The 18,635-nt window shown below is 55.4% G+C and overlaps 1 protein-coding gene across 1 annotated transcript in view; it reads left to right on the forward strand.

Annotated features, from left to right (window-relative positions):
- Positions 1 to 4,248: 4,248 nt before the first annotated feature.
- The window catches only part of ZNF653 (zinc finger protein 653), a 23,429-nt gene continuing 9,042 nt past the window's right edge, over positions 4,249 to 18,635 (forward strand). The window contains exons 1-9 of the mRNA XM_014535729.1: positions 4,249 to 4,349; positions 5,188 to 5,231; positions 7,517 to 7,732; positions 12,616 to 13,227; positions 13,355 to 13,535; positions 13,612 to 13,723; positions 14,921 to 15,035; positions 15,812 to 15,911; positions 16,105 to 16,444. Of these exons, the coding sequence (XP_014391215.1) occupies positions 4,249 to 4,349; positions 5,188 to 5,231; positions 7,517 to 7,732; positions 12,616 to 13,227; positions 13,355 to 13,535; positions 13,612 to 13,723; positions 14,921 to 15,035; positions 15,812 to 15,911; positions 16,105 to 16,282 (1,659 nt within the window). The 3' untranslated portion in view covers positions 16,283 to 16,444. The remainder of the gene's footprint in view (positions 4,350 to 5,187; positions 5,232 to 7,516; positions 7,733 to 12,615; positions 13,228 to 13,354; positions 13,536 to 13,611; positions 13,724 to 14,920; positions 15,036 to 15,811; positions 15,912 to 16,104; positions 16,445 to 18,635) is intronic.

The following is an 18,635-nucleotide window of genomic DNA, read 5'->3' on the forward strand; positions in this document are numbered from 1 at the left end:
CCAGCGGCCCGGCCTGGGTCTCCGACTACCGGTCCTGGGACGTGCCTCGCTCGCAGCCCCGCCTCCCGTCGCTCTGACCGCCCAATCCTAGGATGCGTCCAGCCTCAACCCGCCTCCTGGGCGTTTGGCCCCGCCCTCTAAGCGCTGGCTGACCAATCCTGGTACGGGCTCCACCTCCAAGCGTTCTAACTGTGCAGTCCCTAGAGGAGCGACCCCGCCTCCTGAGCCTCAGTGGCCAGAGGTCCCGACTGTCCCTGGTGTTTCCCAGGCCTCGTCCCCTACAAGGTAGCCTGAGACTGGACTGCGTGACTGCACACCCTGGGCCGCCCAGCCCTGCCTGTCATGAGGCTCCGACGCCCCAGCTGGGACAGAGTGGTGCCATCCCACAATCCTAGACCCCACCTACCTTGAGGACCCTCACAATCCAGATCGCATTCCCCTAAAGCTCTTGGCTCCTAAGGAGCACTCAGCCCAGGGAGACTCAGGTGAAGAGGAAGCCCTGAGTTAGCCACACAGGTGGCGGGCAGAGGCCTTTGCAGTCTCAATTTTGAGATGAGCAGTGTTGGTGGAATTTGTCGCTTCCAGCCTTATAGGTTGATGTGATGATTAAATGAGTTAAACTACAGCAAAGGCCTTAAGACAGTGCCGGCACTTAGCATTCCAGGTATTACCCGTTAGGATGATGTTTGTTCTGTATTACAAGCAGTTCTGTGACAAAATCCTTGTTCTGCCCAGTTTTTATTTGCACGCGTTTGCATGTTTCTCCTGGGGAGGTGAGATTCTGAGGGTCAAGAAACAACCTGCCTCCTGCTGAAATTGTACCCACCTCTTCTTAGGGTGGCAGGCTGGTTTATGTGCCCGAGAGCAGGGCAGGAAATGCTGGGTGCTTAAAAAATCTCAAGCCAGTGTTCCACTATTGGAATTTCTGATTCAGTTAGTCTGATGGAGCTGCAGACCCTGTGTTTTTTTATGCAAAGCTTCCAAGGAGACTTGATGAGCAGCTGGAGAACCACTGGCCAGAGGGAGCCCTAAGCTGAAAGTGGTATTTGGGGAAACTTGGTTTGGCTGAGCAGGAGCTGTGTGTGCAGGACTAGGGCAGAGGCACTGAGACAACCCAGGCAGTGTGTGGCAAAAACTTGGCCCAGGGCCCTTGGGTAGTTGGGAAAATACACTAACCTGGGTGAAGGATATCCTATAGGGAATAGCCATGACCAGAAGTAGGAGGTCAAATTATTTCAGTTGTTCAATTATTTATAACCTATCTTGTACCTGGAAGGATTTCAGTTCAAGGGATGTGAAACATGAACACAAAAGCAGAAGTTAAAATCAGGGTGAAAAGAGAAAGAAAAATGAGTGGCACAGTGAGGCCATGATCAGTGCTGTTGGATTGAAGCATTAAGTCACAGGGGACATGACAAGGGCAGTTTGTGGCATGATGAGATAGAAATCTGACCAGAGGGGTTCAAGAGGCATGAAGGGGGAATGGTGAATAGAATTTGCCTTAGTGCTTTCTAGCAGCTAGTGGGAAAAGGGAAACAATGGTCAGAGTGGAATTTTCAGTGTTTCTTCATTTGTTTAAGGAACATTTAATGAGCACCTACTATGTTCCAGGTGCTCATTAAATGCCAGGGTACAGCAATGAACAAAACAAAGATAACTGCCTCATGGAGTTGACATAAAGGGCAGAGGGTAGAGGCTTTTCTAGTGTGCAAAGGCTTGTCTACTGCAGATAAGAAACAATAAATTATGTAGCATGTGAGAGATTGATAGAAGCTATGGAAAAAACAAAAGTGAAATAAGGGAAGAGGAATCAGGAGTGTGAGCTTGAAGTTTAAATAGGGTATTAGGGTGGAGCCACCTTGAGAAAATAGCATTTAAGTATACAGCTGAAGGAGGCCAGGGCGAGCCGTGCGGATATTCAGGGGAAGAGTGTTGGAAGAAGAAGGAATAGAAAGTGCAAAGGCCCTATCTGGTGCCCTGATATGTACATGGTACAGTGAGGGGAACGTGTAGCTGCAGCACAATGAGGAGTGGGAGAAGATGAAGGCAGGGAGGTGCAAGGAGGACTGATTTTTTTCTTCTAGTGAAAAAAATCTAGTGGGAGCTCCGGTGGGATTTATTTTTGCCTTTGTTAAGTGCAGAATTTGAGTTCCCTTTATAAGTGCAGAGAAGTCATGTATCTGGTTTAGATGTTTAAAGAAGCACTCCTCAGGGTGTGTGTGGTGGGAGGAATGGGTGGGGTATGAGTTGAAAGAAGGTTGGCCAAGAGTTGACAGTTATTAAAGCTGGTGATGGGTTCAAGGAAGTTCACTCTCCTCTTCTCTCTAGCTTTGTATGTGTTTGCATTTTTCTTTTCACATCTTAAACTCCTACCAAGAAAATCAAAAGAATCATCCTGACTCCTGTGTTGAGACTGTGGGAGGGGAGGGCAGGAGGAAGAAGATGACTCCACTGGTCCAGGTGAGCCAAGATGGGGCTGGCCCCGAGCAGGGTCATAGGGAAATGGAGAGAAGTGGTTGAACTTGGGACCAGCAATGTTCTCTGATGGGTGTGGATATGAAAGATGCCCCAGGTTTGAGCCTGAGCACCTGGAAAGTTGCAGTTGCTGTTAACTGAGAAGGGCTTTGTTGGGGGACAAAATGACAGCTTGCACGTGAGACTCCTACATGGGGTGTCAGGAAGGCGGTGGAGGTGCTGTTGTGGTGGGGAGAGAGCCCATCAGGAGATGCAAATGTGGGAGTCACCAGGGTGGTGATGGTATGGTGATGGATGCACATGGACCGAGCACACAGGTCTGAGCCCACTGCCCACTGCTTCCAGAAGTCAGGGAGATGAGGAAGAAGCAGCAGCCTGGGAGGCAGGTGTGGGAACAGGTGGGGTGGTGTCCTGGAGGCTAAGGGTCCAATACTGGGGGGGGCCGAATGAGGCGCCATCCCTGGTGGCTGTAACGGTGCCGTTTGTGGCATCATGGAGAAAAACTCTGACCAAGGGCTCAAGGAAGATGAAGGAGCAGACATGGAAACCAAGAGTGTAGACAACTCAGTCTAAGAGTGGTCAAGGAATGGGGCAGAAGTTGGTAGTGACGGGGCTCAAGGTCATTTTAACCCAAGATGTTAGAAATACCAGCTTGTTTGGATGCTGGCGGGAATATCAAGTCAAAAGTGAAATCTAAGGGCAGAGGAGAGCAAGGGACTGTTGTTGCTGGCCACCGTTTGGTTCTGGCCACTGAGAGGAAAGTACAGCCAGGCCCTGCAAAGCCTCAACAACTATTGTCCTCAAGTGCAGGTGGTGGCCACTGCAGGGAGTCACAAAGATGGTAGAACTTGGAGAAGCAGGCAGTGGGGGAACGTAGTTTGGGTTGAAGGAGAAAGCGCTGTGTTAAGGTCAGAATGTCGCCTGACTTCCTGTGATCCTCACAGCAACTCTGTGTGGGAGGCACTGCTGTTATCCCACTTCACAGATTAAGAAACTGAGGCTCAGAGGGGATGGCACTGCTTGGGATTACACAGCCAGTCAATAACAGAGATGAGACTTGAACTGGGATCTGACCAACGCCAAGCCTGTTCCCACCACAGACACTTGGCATTCTCAGCACCCCAGTCATGGCAAGGCCTTGAGTGATTGTAGGTGGCATGGTTGTTTGGACTTGGGTTTGGGGAAGGATCTGGCAGCCTGGCCCCTTAGAGGGGGTAGAGGCTTCTGGGATGGGACAGAGGGGAGCAGATCCCAGGGCAGAGGTCAGAGCCTGGGGCAGGAAGGACAAAGGAGCCCTGAGGAGCTGTCCTGGGACCAAACTTGAGGTGTCGGGGCTGAGAATTGTTATCAGGCTGGATAGGGGACTGAGGGGATGGGCAGTGGAGCTGAGGAGAGACCCTGGGTTTGCTGTCAGGATATTTGTGGGAAGAGCAGGGAGGTCAGTGTTCCAGGGCCTGGTCTGTGATAATATTAATAATCATAATGATCATTGCTACCATTTGCTGAATGATTACTAATTGCCAGAGCTGCACCAAGCTTTTTACAATGCATATAACCTCATACCAACCTCACGAGGAAGTTGCTGTTATGATTCCATGCTCCAGATGGGGAAACTGAGGCACGGGGCAGCAAGGTCACTCACCCAGGGTCACAAAGCTTACTGCTGCAGTTTAGAAGAACAAGGAAACAGCCAGGGTGAAGGGAGCAGACCTGGAAGCCTGGTGGCGGGAAGGCAGAGCAAAGCCCCTACCAGGTCTGAGAGAGATGGCGCCAATGGACCTGCCCTCAGGCTGGGTCGAGCCGGTGCTGGGCCATAGCCACGCGGCCCGAGTGGAGTCGGGAACCCACCCAGCAGATCTGATGGCCGTCCCGGTGTGGGAGGCCAGGAGAGCCTGGGCTGTGGCCCTGGCCCTGCCAAGGCATTAGGGGTGAGTTAATTAAATGTTTGACCAAATATAGCAGGCTAATTTTTAAGTTGATAATTTTGTATGGCCTGTGAATGATGTTATAAATATCCAAATGGCCTTTGGCAGATAAAAGGTTCCCCACTGCCGATCTAGAGGTTCAACTAGGGAAAGGGCTCCCAGACTCCCTCAGTGTTGGCAGAATCCACATGCTCGTGGTTGTAGGACGGGGTCCCTGCAGCCCTGCTGGCTGTCGGCAGGACTGCTCTCCGCTCCCAGAGGCCATTTGTTCTCAGGTCCTCATAGTCCCCCTCACATCCTCGGCCTCTGATTTTTGATATCAGCTGGGTCTTTGCAAGGGCTCTCTGATTAAAGCAGGCCCACCTCAGTAAGTTCCCTCTTGATTAATTCAGTCACCTAGCCATGGGAATGGTATCCCTTCATATTCACAGGCGTGCCCCACTGGTGGGGAGAGGGTTATACAGGGTGTGTGATCCTAGCGGGTGGGATCATGGGGCCATGAGAGGTCAGAACGAGGTACTGACTTTATACCCTCTTCTGACCTCTCCACTCCCTAGCCACGGGACCCTGGGCTTGTGGTCTCACCTCTCTGAGCCTCAGTTTCCCACTCTGTGAGGTAGGTGAGGATACTAGACTCCCCTCTAAGGGCTGTTGTCCATGTGGGAGAGAACCCAAGTGAAGGGCCATGAGAACAGACTCAGGAACCAGAAGCAGGATGCAGGATAGCTGTCATTATCTCACCATCAGTCAGGCACTGCGTCACTCCCCCTGCCTCTCTCTGTTACAGGAAGCCTTGGGAGCAGGTCCCCAAAAAGCCAAAGAGGAAGAAAAGTAAGTGGGGCTGCAGCCAGGGGGGAGGGGTGGGTGTTGGGAGTTCCTGGCTTTGTTGTTCCCTCCCTTCCTGCCTCCCTCTCTCCCTCATTCTCTGAGGCCATTTATGGAGAGGCTGCATGTGCCAGGCACTGTGTGGAACAGGGCAGACCCAGCCCTGCCCTCAAAGAGCCCACAGTCTCCTGGGAAAGACAAGGGACAGGCTGAGCAGGGCTGTGACGGAAGGGGGAGGTGGATTAGGGCACTGGGGCCCAGAGGAGGGGCCCCACCCAGCCCGGGATGGGACCCACCAAAGGAACCTGTGCTGTGCCCAGCAGGGGTGCCCTCATCATCTCTCATCATCCCCATCTTACACATATAGAATCCAGGAAGACCTAGTCACTGCCCCAGGCTGCACAGCTGGCAAGTGGCAGGGCCAGGCTGCAAGCTCAGGTCCTCATGTCTCCAAAGTAGTCCCCTTAGCTCCTCTGCTCTCCTGCTGGTGTGTGGGAGTCAGCCAGGGAAGAGCCAGGCAGAGCAGAGGGAACAGCTTGTGCCAGGGCCTAAAGGGCATATTGTGTGCCAGGCTCAAGGGGAGCTGGGCGTGGGCAGTCAGAGCAGAGGCCCGGAGCACGTCCCTCCTGCCCCTGAGCACTGGGGCTGTGGGTCTCGAGCCTGTCCAACAGGGCGAGAGCCAGCTGTCCAGGGACAGCCTTCTGGTGGCAGTGAGTCCCTCCCACTGTCAGTTCTCAGGGACCAGGTGAGCTAAGACTGTGACCCCAAATCCCAAAGGGGTGGGGATGAAGATAAGGAGGCAAGTGCTAAGCTAAGGAGGTGGCTTGCTGGTAGTGTCCTCATGGTTGTCACTGTGTTGGAGGCCCAAGGACCTTTCCTGGGCCCACTCCTCATCTAGCCTGGAAGGTCAGAGGCATACCTTCTTCCCACTTGCTTGAGGGACCAGGATCATCACACATATCGCTGGTACCAATTCTTAGGCACTCACAGCCCCTTTCTGTGCCCTGTCAAGGTCTTCACTCTCTAACCTCCTCCCTGTCAGCCTTCAGAAAATGGGGACCCTTATTCTCCCCTGACCAGAAGGGTCAACTGAGGTTCAGAGAAGCCAAGTCACTTGCCCGGAGCCCCCGGGAGTGGTAGAGACAGGATTTGAACCCTGGTGGTTTGGCTCCACTATCCCCCCGCCCCCCACACACACACACACAATATGCGCTCATCTAGCACCTACTATATGTAGGTGCTGAATATGCAGAAGGAACCACACAGAGAAGTGGCGCTGTCCTTAGGGAGCTGACATCTGGTGTGGGAGATGAGCAAGAAACATGAAAACAAATAAGCATAGATAGCATCTAAGTGCTACCTGGAGAGAAAGGAAGCAGGTCAGGTCCGCTAGAGGGACAGGGAAGAGAGGATGGCTGACCAAGGGAAGACCTGAGTGAAGGTGGAGGTGGCAGAGGACACAGCCAATGCAAGGGCTCTGAGGCTGGACCAGGGAGAAGGCCCTGAGGCTGAGGGGAATGAGCGAGAGGAAGCGTGTGAGGAGGTGAGGACACAGGCGACGGGGCAGAATGTGTAAACCTCTGGGAGGAGTGTGACTTTCCCCCCAGTGAGGTGGGTGCCATGGAAAATTCTGAGCAGAGGAGGGATGTGACCTGACTCAAGTGTTGACAGGCGTCCACTGGTGTCTCTGGAAGGAATAGACTGTAGGAGGCCAGGGTGGGCGCAGGGGCAGGCGGGGGACTGATCCTAACAATAAGAAGCAGCTAACAATGACTGCACCTTCTATGGCCACGCCCCACTGTTGATATGACTGTTCATCCAGTGAGGACAGTCTCTGTTATCTCCAGGTGTCTCATCTCTCTGAGCCTCAATTTCTTTTCTTTTTTTTTTTTTTAAAGAATGTTTTCAATTTTTTTTTTAATATATTTTATTGATTTTTTACAGAGAGGAAGGGAGAGAGATAGATAGTTAGAAACATCGATGGGAGAGAAACATCGATCAGCTGCCTCCTGCACATCTCCCACTGGGGATGTGCCCGCAACCCAGGTACATGCCCTTGACCGAAATCGAACCTGGGACCTTTCAGTCTGCAGGCCGACGCTCTATCCACTGAGCCAAACCGGTTTCGGCAGAGCCTCAATTTCTTTACCTATAAGCGGGACAGGCCTGGACAGGGTTCAGGACATTGTCTCAGCCCCCAAGAGCCAGAAGGCCCGGGTGGTTGTAGGGGCCACACTGCCCTGAGTGGCCCAGCCATACTCCTCATGCCTGACCCGGCCCTGTGTGCACAGGGCGTCGGCGCAACGTGAACTGCCTGAAGAATGTGGTGATCTGGTACGAGGACCACAAGCACCGCTGTCCGTATGAGCCGCACCTGGCCGAGCTGGACCCCACCTTCGGCCTCTACACCACAGCCGTGTGGCAGTGTGAAGCCGGCCACCGCTACTTTCAAGACCTGCACTCACCCCTGAAGCCACTCAGCGACTCAGACCCCGACAGTGACAAAGGTGGGTCCACAGAGTGAGGGCTTACGGTGGCCTCCGGTGCCTGGGGGTTTACAGCTTCTCGTGGGGAGAGTCGCCCTGGACTGCCTGCCCTCCTGGGTCTTGCTAGCCTTAGGCCAGTATCATAAACTTCTCAGCAACTAGATGGCACAGGTGCTGGCTTCAGGGACAGAGCGCAGCCTCAGTGCAGCCTGCAAGCTCTGAGTCCTTACAGATCCCGAGACACAGTTCCCGCTTTACAGAGACAGCTGAGGCACAGGGCAGTTTGCCCACCTGTGCCCAAGGCCAGGCTCAGGCAGGGCTGGACGTGGGGTCCAAGAAACCTGGCTCAGTAGCGGGAGGGAGGGATGGGTGCTGGGCCTCAGACTCCCCAGGGCGGCTCTTCTCTCCTGGCCTCTTCCTCCTCCTCTATTTTCTCCAGCCCTTTCTTGGGTTCAAGGTCTGTCTCTACCAGTCTCATCCTCTTTCCCTCTCTCCATCCTGCTCTCCTTCTCCTCACTTCCTGTTCTTTGCTCTCTGTCTCTCTCATCCTGTCCCTGTTTTGTCCTCTCTCTCTCTCTTGCTCTGTCTTCAGTCTCCTTCCTTTCCCTGCCTCCCCACATTGACTCTCTCTGTCTCCCCTCCATCTCACACCCTTTGCATCTCTCATTCTCTACCCTCTGTTGCCTTGCCTTTCCTATCTCTGTCCCTGCTCCTCTCCTGCCATTCCACGTTGGTCACACCCAGGGGCTGGCTGCCAGCTCAGGACTGGGAGGGACTCAGTTACAAAGGTCCAGTAAGACCTGGTGGAGGAGCAAGGATATGCTCTGGGTGGTGAGAAGGAGTGTGAGGCCCGTGGACAGGTGCCCTGCCAGGGCTGAGGGTGAGGTCAGTCACCAGGGCTGAGTCCGAGCTGGCAGGCATTTGGAGCAGATGGCATCCCAGCTGGTGAGGGGAAGCCGTGGGCGAGAGGTGTTCCAGGTGGGCACCCTGGCCAATGGCCATCCCGTTGTGTGTCAGTCAGGTTCCCAGTGTGAAGCTGCCCCTCAGCCACCCTGTCCTGTACTCAGCTCCAGGCTCACCCCAAAACTCCCCGAGTCCTCCCCACAGTCCTGTCATTAGACCCACTGAGCAGTCGAGGAAACTAGGGTTTTGGGAGTAACGTGACTGGCCCATCTGGTGATGGATCCAGCTTGGATGGGATGACACCCAGAGGAAGTCCCTTGCACCCCAACCTAACTTTTACACTAGCAGCTTCTGGGGCTGGGCCCTTGGGAATGAACACTGGGATCAGTTCCCGGTCTGCTGTGGCTGCTGGGGGCCGGCGAGAGAGTGCTATGCCCCAGGCCTGCCCTCTTCCCTCAAGCAGCACTCTTACCTGCTCTGCAGCCTGCCACCTCTCACTCAGTAAAAAGACCCCCCCACCCTCAAGGGACTGTGGGAAGCCAGGGGTGCACGGTCATTTCTGTTGTGAATGTTATTATCGTCTTGAGCAAGATCCAGTGTCAGCCTTAGCAGCCAGTGCTGCACTCAGGGACCCAGACACCCAGCTGTTCTCCCAACTCATTAGGTTATTGCCCCTCCTTCAGGGTGCAGCCAGGGCTCATCCCATGACAGGGTGCTAGAAGGAGGGGCTGATCCCCTACTGTTCCTGTTGCCATCCCAGGACCTGCCTCATGGACGGGGCAATTGGGTATTAAAGATAGTGGAAAACATTGGTAGGGTGCTTTCTCCAAGCCTGGTACTGTCCTGAGTCCTTTACATGTATTTACTCATTAAATACCCAGAGTACTCCCTGAGGTCGGTGCCAAGGTATCTCCAGGCCCAGATGGGTTGCATAAGGCACCTATGATCACACAGCTGGAAGAGCAAGCACTGAGACCCCTCCCCTGCTGCCGTCTGGCTCCAGAGCCTGCATGCTCCATGTGACCCTCTGGGGGTAGAGAATGGCTGGTTCCCAGACAGTGTGCCTCGACGGTCACGAGTGTGTAATCTAAGGGACAATCACTCATTTTTCCTGTCCCCAGCTTCTCCCTGTGTGGGTACATTAGCACCAAATGCTTGGGTAAGATGTTATCCCCTTGGCCTTCATCACAGCCTTGGGCTGAGAGTCATTCATTTTTGCAAATGTGTGCTCATTGTGTACCATATAGCCCAGCCGTGGGCAAACTACGGCCCGCAGGCCGGATCTGGCCCGTTTGAAATGAATAAAACTAAAAAAAAAAAAAGACCGTACCCTTTTATGTAATGATGTTTACTTTGAATTTATATTAGTTCACACAAACACTCCATCCATGCTTTTGTTCCGGCCCTCTGGTCCAGTTTAAGAACCCATTGTGGCCCTCGAGTCAAAAAGTTTGCCCACCCCTGATATAGCCTCTGGGCACTGGGGACTGTGCACAGGGACCCGTGTCCTTGTGGAGTTTACGTCTAGAGGGGAAGCAGACAGTAAACTAGGTAGACAAGTAAAATCCAGAGCATATGGGAAGTATTTGGGGGGGGGGGGGGAAATAGAGAGAAAAGGGTGCTATTTGAGACAAGGTGGTCAGAGGCCTCCCTGAAAAAAACGAAAAAAACACCATTGATGAAGGGTCTGATGAAGATAAGGAAGGGAGCCCATACAGGTGTCTGAGAGAACAGGGTTCAGGTAGGAAGTGGCAAGTGCAAAGGCCCTGAGGCAGAAAGCTGTCTAGTGTCTCAGAGCTCGGGAGGGAGGTCAGTGGGGCTGGAGAGGAGGTGCAAGCCCTGTTAGCTGCAGCAAGAGCTTTGGCTGCTATGCCAAGTGAATTGGGAAGGTTATTTTTTTTTTAATGATAAGCATTGTATGATAGTTTGACAGTTTTTTTTTATAATATATTTTTATTGACTTCAGAGAGGGAGAGAGAGATAGAAACATCAGTGATGAGTGAGAGGCATTAATTGGCTGCCTCCTGCATGCCCCCTACTGGGGATTGAGCCTGAAACCTGGGCATGTGCCCTTGACCAGAATCAAACCCGGGACCCTTCAGTCCGCAGGCAATGCTCTATCCACTGAGCCAAACTGGCTAGGACTGGGAAGGGTATTAACTGAAGTAAGGCCAGCTTCTGAAATATACAAACCTGCAAATTGCCTTCCATCCCAGGTCCCAGGTTCTTTCCGTCCTGTGGCTCCAGCCTCCACTGAGTTCTGGCTGGCTGGTGGAAACAGAGGTGGAAGTTCATGAACCACTCACATTTCATTGGGACTCAGCCATATGGCCACACCCATCTACAAGGGATACTAGGAAATGTAGTCCACTTGAGTGCCAGGAGGAAGAGACTCAGGTTTGGGGAACAGCTGGCCTCTCTCTTTCACAGAAAGTGACGAGCATGTTCTCAAAGAAGGATATGACCTAAGCAGGTGTTCACAGGCTCCCTCTGGCCACTGTAGGGAGGACAGAGTGTGGGGGATGAGGCTGGGAGCTGGGGGACCAGGGAGAAGGGACTGCATGGTTCAGGCAGGGGATGATGGGGCCATGACCAGGCGTGTGCAGGGGAGGTGGGAGAAGCTGTTGGCTTTTGGATGTATTTTGGATGCAGCACCAATAGGTTTTGCTGACAGATTGGAAGTAGGTGTGAGAAAGGGAGAAGTCAAGGATAGCCCCAGGACTTGGCCTGAGCAACTAGAACAGAGCTGCCCTCTCTGGGACGGGGACATCCATGAATGCTGCAGGCTTTTCCTGAGGCGGCTCAGAGCCCAGAGTTGCTGAGAGGAGTGTGAGATGCCTGTGAGATCCCCTCGGGGGTGGGTCAGCAGAGAAGGCAGTGGGACGGAATAGTCTGCAGCTCCATAGGAGGTCTGGATGGGAGCTGCTCACATGGCAGCACCAGGGTATAGGAAGTGGCAACACAATAAAAATAGATACTTGATCTTGGTTCTGGATTCCTGGCACAGAGCTCCTAAAACCCTTGGAATTCCCTGAGAGAGAGGAATGCTTTTCGTTATCATGAGTCCCGTTTTGGAAGGAGCCCCTTTGAAACACACCTGGGCTCTATGCTAATGAGGTGACTCAGGGAGGGACCCCTAGGGTCCCTCAGGAGGAGGGCTGGTCACCAAAAAGACCAAACACATGATTAGAAGAGCAGCATCTCAGCCCCACACCCCGTCCCCGGGGCTGTGGACAGGAGGTCGGATTATTAAAAACTCTTGAACAGTGTGGTTCAGAGAGTTTCCAGGTTGGTGAACGTGTGGAGGCATGGAGAGGGTGGCACACCTGGAGAGGGCATGGCAGCTCCGTGACCCCGCCCCTGTATCTTGCCCTGTGCATCTCTTCCATCCGGCAGTTGCTGAGTTTTGTCCTTTATAATAAAACTGTAATTGGAAGTGAAGCATTTTCTTGAGTCCTATGAGCCATTCTAGCAAATTATCAAACCTGAACATGGGGTCGTGGGAACTCCCGGTCAATAGCCAGGAGTGCAAGTGGCCTCCTTACAGGTGGCCTGGGGCTTGCAGCTGGCATCTGAAGTGGGGTCATTCTTCTGGGGCCTGACGCTAACTCCAAGTGGATAGTGTGAAAATTGTATTGAACTGTTGGACACCCGGCTGGTGTCAGAACCAGGGCAGGATTTAACACCATCAGCCCGACTGAAACCCTGGGGTGATCTGATCGGAGCACTCAGGAGAGGCCCCAGCTAGAACCTTCCAGACCTTTAAGAACAAAAGAGGCTGAGAAGGAGCCACCAGGGAGGAGTCAGGAGACTGGAGCGGGCCAGAGGCAAAGGGAGGAGAGCATCTTTGAGGAGCGGGGGTGATTGAGGAGGATGGGGACTGAGAAGTGACCACGGTTCGTGCCAGTGAGGAGTCGCAGCACCCAGCCCCTTGTGAGCCCTCAACCAACACCAGCTGCTGCTGCCACTATTGTAACCATCCCTTTCCTCTGTCACCACAGTGGACAACGGCCTGGGGGCCGGCAGCTCCAACTCGTCCAGCTCCTGCTCTGGCTCTGACTCTGAGGAGCCCCCTGGAGGCCAGCCAGCCAAGGCGACAGTAGCAGCTGCTGCTGTGACCCCCACCAGCCCAGCGGGCAGCAGTGGGCTCATCACGCAAGAGGGTGTGCACATCCCTTTCGACGTCCACCACGTGGAGAGCCTGGCTGAGCAGGGCACCGCACTGTGCCCCAACCCAGCAGGCAGCGGGCCGGAAGCCCTGGAGACCGTGGTGTGTGTGCCAGTGCCCATGCAAGTGGGCCCGGGCTCTGGCACCCTTTTTGAGAACATGCCCCAGGAGGCACTGGGCGAGGTGGTAGCCAGCTGTCCCATGCCAGGCATGGTGCCTGGCTCTCAGGTGATCATCATCGCAGGCCCAGGCTACGATGCCCTCACGGCTGAGGGCATCCACCTCAACGTGGCAGCAGGCAGCAGTGCGCCCAGCGGGGGCCTGGGTGACGAGGTGCCCTGCACCATGATGGAGGGTGTGGCAGCCTACACCCAGACGGAGCCTGAGGGCAGCCAGCCCAGCACTATGGACCCCACCACCATGGCAGGCATGGAGACCAAGAAAGGTCTGGGGGACCATGCTAGTCTGGGGGTGTTGGGAGTACCTGGGAGGGGGAGGGCGAGGAGGGGCCCCAGAGTGGGCTCCTCGAAAGCCTTAGTCCCCACGGACACCTGCCCTGTGTCACCCCGTAGAGAAGGAGGACCTGTACATGCTTAAGAAGGAGGAGAAGGAGGAGCCAGTGGCTCCAGAGCTGGCAGAGCTGGCAGCGACAGTGCCTGAGAGTGCAGAGCCTGAGGCAGAGGCAGACGGGGAGGAGCTGGACGGCAGTGACATGTCAGCCATCATCTATGAGATCCCCAAGGAGCCTGAGAAGTGGGTGTCAGGCGGGCGGGGCAGGGTGAGGACTGGCTGGGGTGGGAGCCCTAATGCCATGGGCCTTCCTCTCCAGGAGGCGGAGGAGCAAGCGGTCACGGGTGATGGACGCCGACGGCCTGCTCGAGATGTTCCACTGTCCCTACGAGGGCTGCAGCCAGGTGTATGTGGCTCTCAGTAGTTTCCAGGTGAGGCTCCCCCCCAAATGGCTGGGCAGGGTCTGCTTCTGTGTCCAGCAGCCTGTGGCTGGTAGAGGGCCCCACCAGCCCCCAGCAGGTGCCATAGGCCTGCCTCCCGTATGCCCACCCGCCTCCAGCATACCTGTCCTGCCTCACCAGCCACAGCCTCTCTCTGCACCCCCAGTGGCTGCCTGCTCCTGGCCTGGAGGCACCCCCCACACTCTTGCTCTTCCAGCTGCCCAAACTCCTACTACCTCTGCCCACACCACCCTCTTGGCTCAGGATGCCCTTCTACCAGGAGGCCCACCCTGGTCTCCCAGGGTGGTAGGGCCTGCAAGCCTCAGGTCACTGTACCATCAAGACGTATCTGCAGGTTGCCCACTGGGTCTGGGACACCCCAAGGGCAGAGACAGGGCCTTATCAAATCCCCACTCTGGGCAAAGGAGGTGTCACAAATTGGTCCTTGAATTTGCCAAATCATGTTTTCATTAAGCACATATTGAACACCTATCATTGCCAAGCCTGGTGCTGGGCACTGAAGCTACAGGTGTACTAGTGAGCTAAAGAACAAACGAAGACCCAGCCAGCGTGGCTCAGTGGTTGAACATCGACCTATGAACCAGGAGGTCACGGTTAGATTCCCGGTCAGGGCACATGCCCAGGTTGTGATCCCCAGTGTGGGGGGTGCAGGGATCAATGGTTCTCATCATTGATGTTTCGATCTGTATCTCTCTGTCTCTTCCTCTCTGAAATCAATAAAAACATATTTAAAAAAACGAAGGAATGATTGAGGGCTTTCTGCTCCAGGCCCTGGGAGTAGTATAGCACCGTGGCAAAAGAGCCTGCTGTGGACTGACAGCCCTAGAATCCAGTCCCAGCCCTGCCACTGCCCAGCTGTGAGACACCAGGCAAACTACTGAGCCTCTGGAGACTCGGTTTCCCCATCCGTAAACTGGGGTAATGGCAGGGCCCTTCGAGGGGTTATGACAAGATTCACTGATGCCCTAACCCAGAGCCTGGCTGGAGTAGGTGCTCAGTAAAACTGATCCCAGCGTCCCTGGGCCCCAACTCGGAGCTGGCAGTCCATCCTAAGGACAAGGGCGCCCCTCTTCCCTCCTCCAGTGAAGTTGCCCCAGCCTGCCTCCCAGCAGCCCTCACCTGTCCCTATAGCACCCACAGCACCACTCCTGCCCCTCTCGTCTCCAGAACCATGTCAACCTTGTGCATCGAAAAGGGAAGACCAAAGTGTGCCCTCACCCTGGCTGTGGCAAGAAGTTCTATTTATCCAACCACCTAAGGCGACACATGATCATCCACTCAGGTAAGGCCCTAGGGCACAGGGGCCTAGGCCTTGGAGCCAGAGCGGGTTCAGGCAGGGTCAAGCCTGGGCACAGGACTGCCTTTCTCAGTTTTCTGCCTGTCCCCTACATGGACTAGCTTGAGATGGTGGAAGTAAAGCACTTAACCTGGAGCCCACGGGCACCTCCCTGAGGCTGCACTGCTGGAACTGTCAAGAGAGCAGAGCGAGATTAAAGAGTGAGCTGCACAAGCCACAGTGACACGGACTGTCACAGCTCATGTGGAGCTGGGCCCATTGGCTGCCTGACTCCTGCAAGCAGATCTCATGTTGGAGCAGTTCCAGGGCTGAACCACCCTGCAGGGCATCAGACTAGGGACAGGGCCTCTGTTCCTTCTGCTCCAAACACCTCCTTGACCCAGAGTGTGGGCTGCGACACAGCGGCCAGCGCTGGTGCCTGTGCCCAGCAGGAGGGCGTGGATTTGGATTTTTTGAGACCAGAACTTCGGATCTTTATGTGAAATTGCTCCAAAGTCCAAATATTGAGGTTAAATTCAAACCCATCTTCACCCTGTCCTCCTCAGGAACCGGAGTTCACATTCCATCTCTGCCTGGGGCGTTCCTGGGCAACGGCCATGAGCCTCCCCTCTCTTAGTCCCTCTGGTTATTAGACTTGACATTCAGGCCTGGAGAGTGTGGGGGTTTGGTTCATCTGCGCCCTCCCTGGTCTCTCTAGTGCAGCGGAGACACCCCACAGCCCCCTCCCCAAGGGCGGAGTCCTCAGCCTGTGTTTCCCCCAGGTGTCCGAGAATTCACCTGTGAGACCTGTGGCAAGTCCTTCAAAAGGAAGAACCACCTGGAGGTACACCGGCGCACACACACCGGCGAGACACCCCTGCAGTGAGTGACAGGCGTCCCGAGAGGGTACTAGGAGGGAGGAGACCCGGGCCTGGACCAGCACAGAGCAGGTCCCACAGGCGAGCTCCACCCTGGGGTTGCCATACCAAATTCCATCTGCACTCCAGTCCCAGATGGCGCCAGCCCTTTCTGGGACCGGCCCTGCCCTCTCTGACTGTGCCCTGACTCCTGGCAGGTGCGAGATCTGCGGCTACCAGTGCCGGCAGCGTGCTTCGCTCAACTGGCACATGAAGAAGCACACAGCAGAGGTGCAGTACAATTTCACGTGTGAGCGCTGCGGGAAGCGTTTCGAGAAGTTGGACAGCATCAAGTTCCACACTCTCAAAAGCCACCCAGACCACAAACCCGCCTGACCCACCCTACCACTGACCGTCCCTATTTATTTGTCCACTCTGATGCCACTCCTGGGCCTCCTGGGCCCGGACTACCATGGGGGCCACCCCGCAGGCCGGAAGGTGATGCCCCTGCCCCACCCCAGGGCTGGTCCCCCCCCCCCCCCCTGCACTGCTGGAACTGTGTCGAGAGCAGAGCGAGATTAAAGAGTGAGAAAGTAGAAGCCCTCCCCCTAGACCTGGATGATTTGGGGGTGAGGAGGTCTCTTTTCCAACCTGGTCCCTTCCTGAGCAAGGCCTGGGGTGAGGGTGGGAGGTAGGGGAAGTCATACGGGCAGACCAGGGACCTTTCCCTCTGCCTCGGTTGCCTGGGCAACCCTGAACACTCCCTCCTCACAGGGTCAGGGCTGGGGGTTTGGGGACCCAGGGAAGCCACTTGACATCTCCCAGGACTCGATCCTGACTCAGTGCTAATTTCTCATGGGTCACTCATTCCCCACCCTAGAGAGGTCAGGGACCAGTTGGGGAGATGTTCAGTAAACCCTTAAGACATCTATGGCCGAGACAAGCACCATGCAGAAAATAGTATATTCGTTTTTGGGGGTGCTGTTTAGGTCAGTGGTCAGGTGGTATTTGAACATAGATCAGAAGAAAGTTGAGGACTGAGGAAGGCAAGTCCCAGGAACAGCCGATGCCAAAACCCCGAAGTAGAATGGGCTCGGAGTGTTCCTGGAACAGGAAGCCGCGGGGGAAGGGAGTTGGCTGCTCTGGTCCCATTACCTGGAGGAGGATACTGAGGCCACCTCCTCATCCCGTGGACTGCCGGGGAGAGGGGCGGGGGAGTGAAATCAGGCTACACAGCCGCCAGGTGGCGCACAAGCTGCATGGGCCAGTATGGCCGCAGCCACGTGACCCGGGGGACCACAACCGCGAGCAGGAAAAGTGCCCTGGGGGAGCCCCCACCAGCTCCTCACCAGTTCTTGGAGCTGGGCCGTAGCTAAAGCCTCATTTTACACATCTAATCGGGGTCTACTCCAGCCAGGGACAGACGTGTCGGCGCGGAAGAGCGAGTCCCCTCTCCCCCCAGGCTCAGTCCTCTTAGTTGTCTCCGCACAGCGGGAGCCAGCAGTTTCCATGGGAACCGCAGTCGGGTCTGCGGGTCCAGGAGTAGCCCCTTCCAGGCCAAGCCCAGCTTCTGATCCCACTGGAGCCGGGAGGATCATGGGGTGGGGAACAAGCCATCGCTCGGGGTCTCTAGAGTCAACAGCCACATTGCCCTGCCAAATCCTAGAAGGGCCACCCGGGGTCCCGCATCGCCACCGCCCAGGCTGTGCGGGCCACTATGATTGGCCTCCCTCTCCATCAGCGTGGCCTCGCGCTCTGCTGCTCGGGTTCTCATTGGCTCAACCTCGAGGGTGTCCTCCTGCAATTCGTTCTTGCGAGGGCCGTCCCTGATTGGTCAAAATAGGCTCTCCTCGCTGGGTTTGACGACACTCTAGGACAGTCTGGAGGCTAAAAGGGAGTGCTGGGACGAGGATAGGGTGGGGGCTGCCACTCTGGTTTAGCGGGTCGTGGCCGCAAGAGCGCTGGTAGGGGCCATCAGGCCGCTGTCTGTGGTGCTGAAGGCCGTCCGACGTAAACATGCACAAAAGGTGATGTGCCACCTTCTATCGCCTTAGTAGCGTCCAGGTTCCCCCAGCAGAGCGGGAGATGACTCCGAGGGCGAACCAATCGTGAGCTCGGAAAGCCAGGACATTCACCTAGCAGATCAGCCCACCCCAAGTTTATGTTGTCCTGGGGCTGCAGGGCACCAGCAAGGTTTGCCTGAATCCTAAGTCCCAAACCTCGTTCCCCACTTTGCAGCAGTGCCAAGTGCCCCTGCATTGTGGGGTGCCAGTCCACAGCCTTTGAACCCTAGAGACACCTAACCCACAGGGTCCCAGTTCCTTCTGCAGGCAGAGTAGGACCCCCAGCCATCCTCACATTCCTCCCTTGGCATTAGGAGACTACACCTGGTCCCTCCAAATCTGGGGACCCAGGCCTTTGCCTATTGAAGTCTTGGATCCTTGTCCCTTTCCAGTCTTCTTGTGGACAGCACCTCGGGAAGGTCGTACAATAGATACCTCCTCTCCCTCTTCGCTCCTCCAGCTCCAGGTGCTGGACAGAGGAGAGCCTGCCCTGTCTTCCGGTTAGAAAGCCCTTCCTAAAAGGGGTGCTTGGGCAGGAAGTAGGGTTCGCGGAGTCAAAAGAGCCGGAATCTGGCAACACGAGTCCCCAGAAAGCGAGTCCAGGCCAGCGCGCGCTCGCTTCCACCTGCCGCGCCGTCGGGCGCCGAGAGGAGGTGGGGCTTGGTTGCTGTAGCCAATGAGCGACG

The sequence above is a fragment of the Myotis brandtii genome, unplaced genomic scaffold, assembly GCF_000412655.1.
Source record: "Myotis brandtii unplaced genomic scaffold, ASM41265v1 scaffold1496, whole genome shotgun sequence".
Taxonomy (NCBI): Eukaryota; Metazoa; Chordata; class Mammalia; order Chiroptera; family Vespertilionidae; genus Myotis; species Myotis brandtii.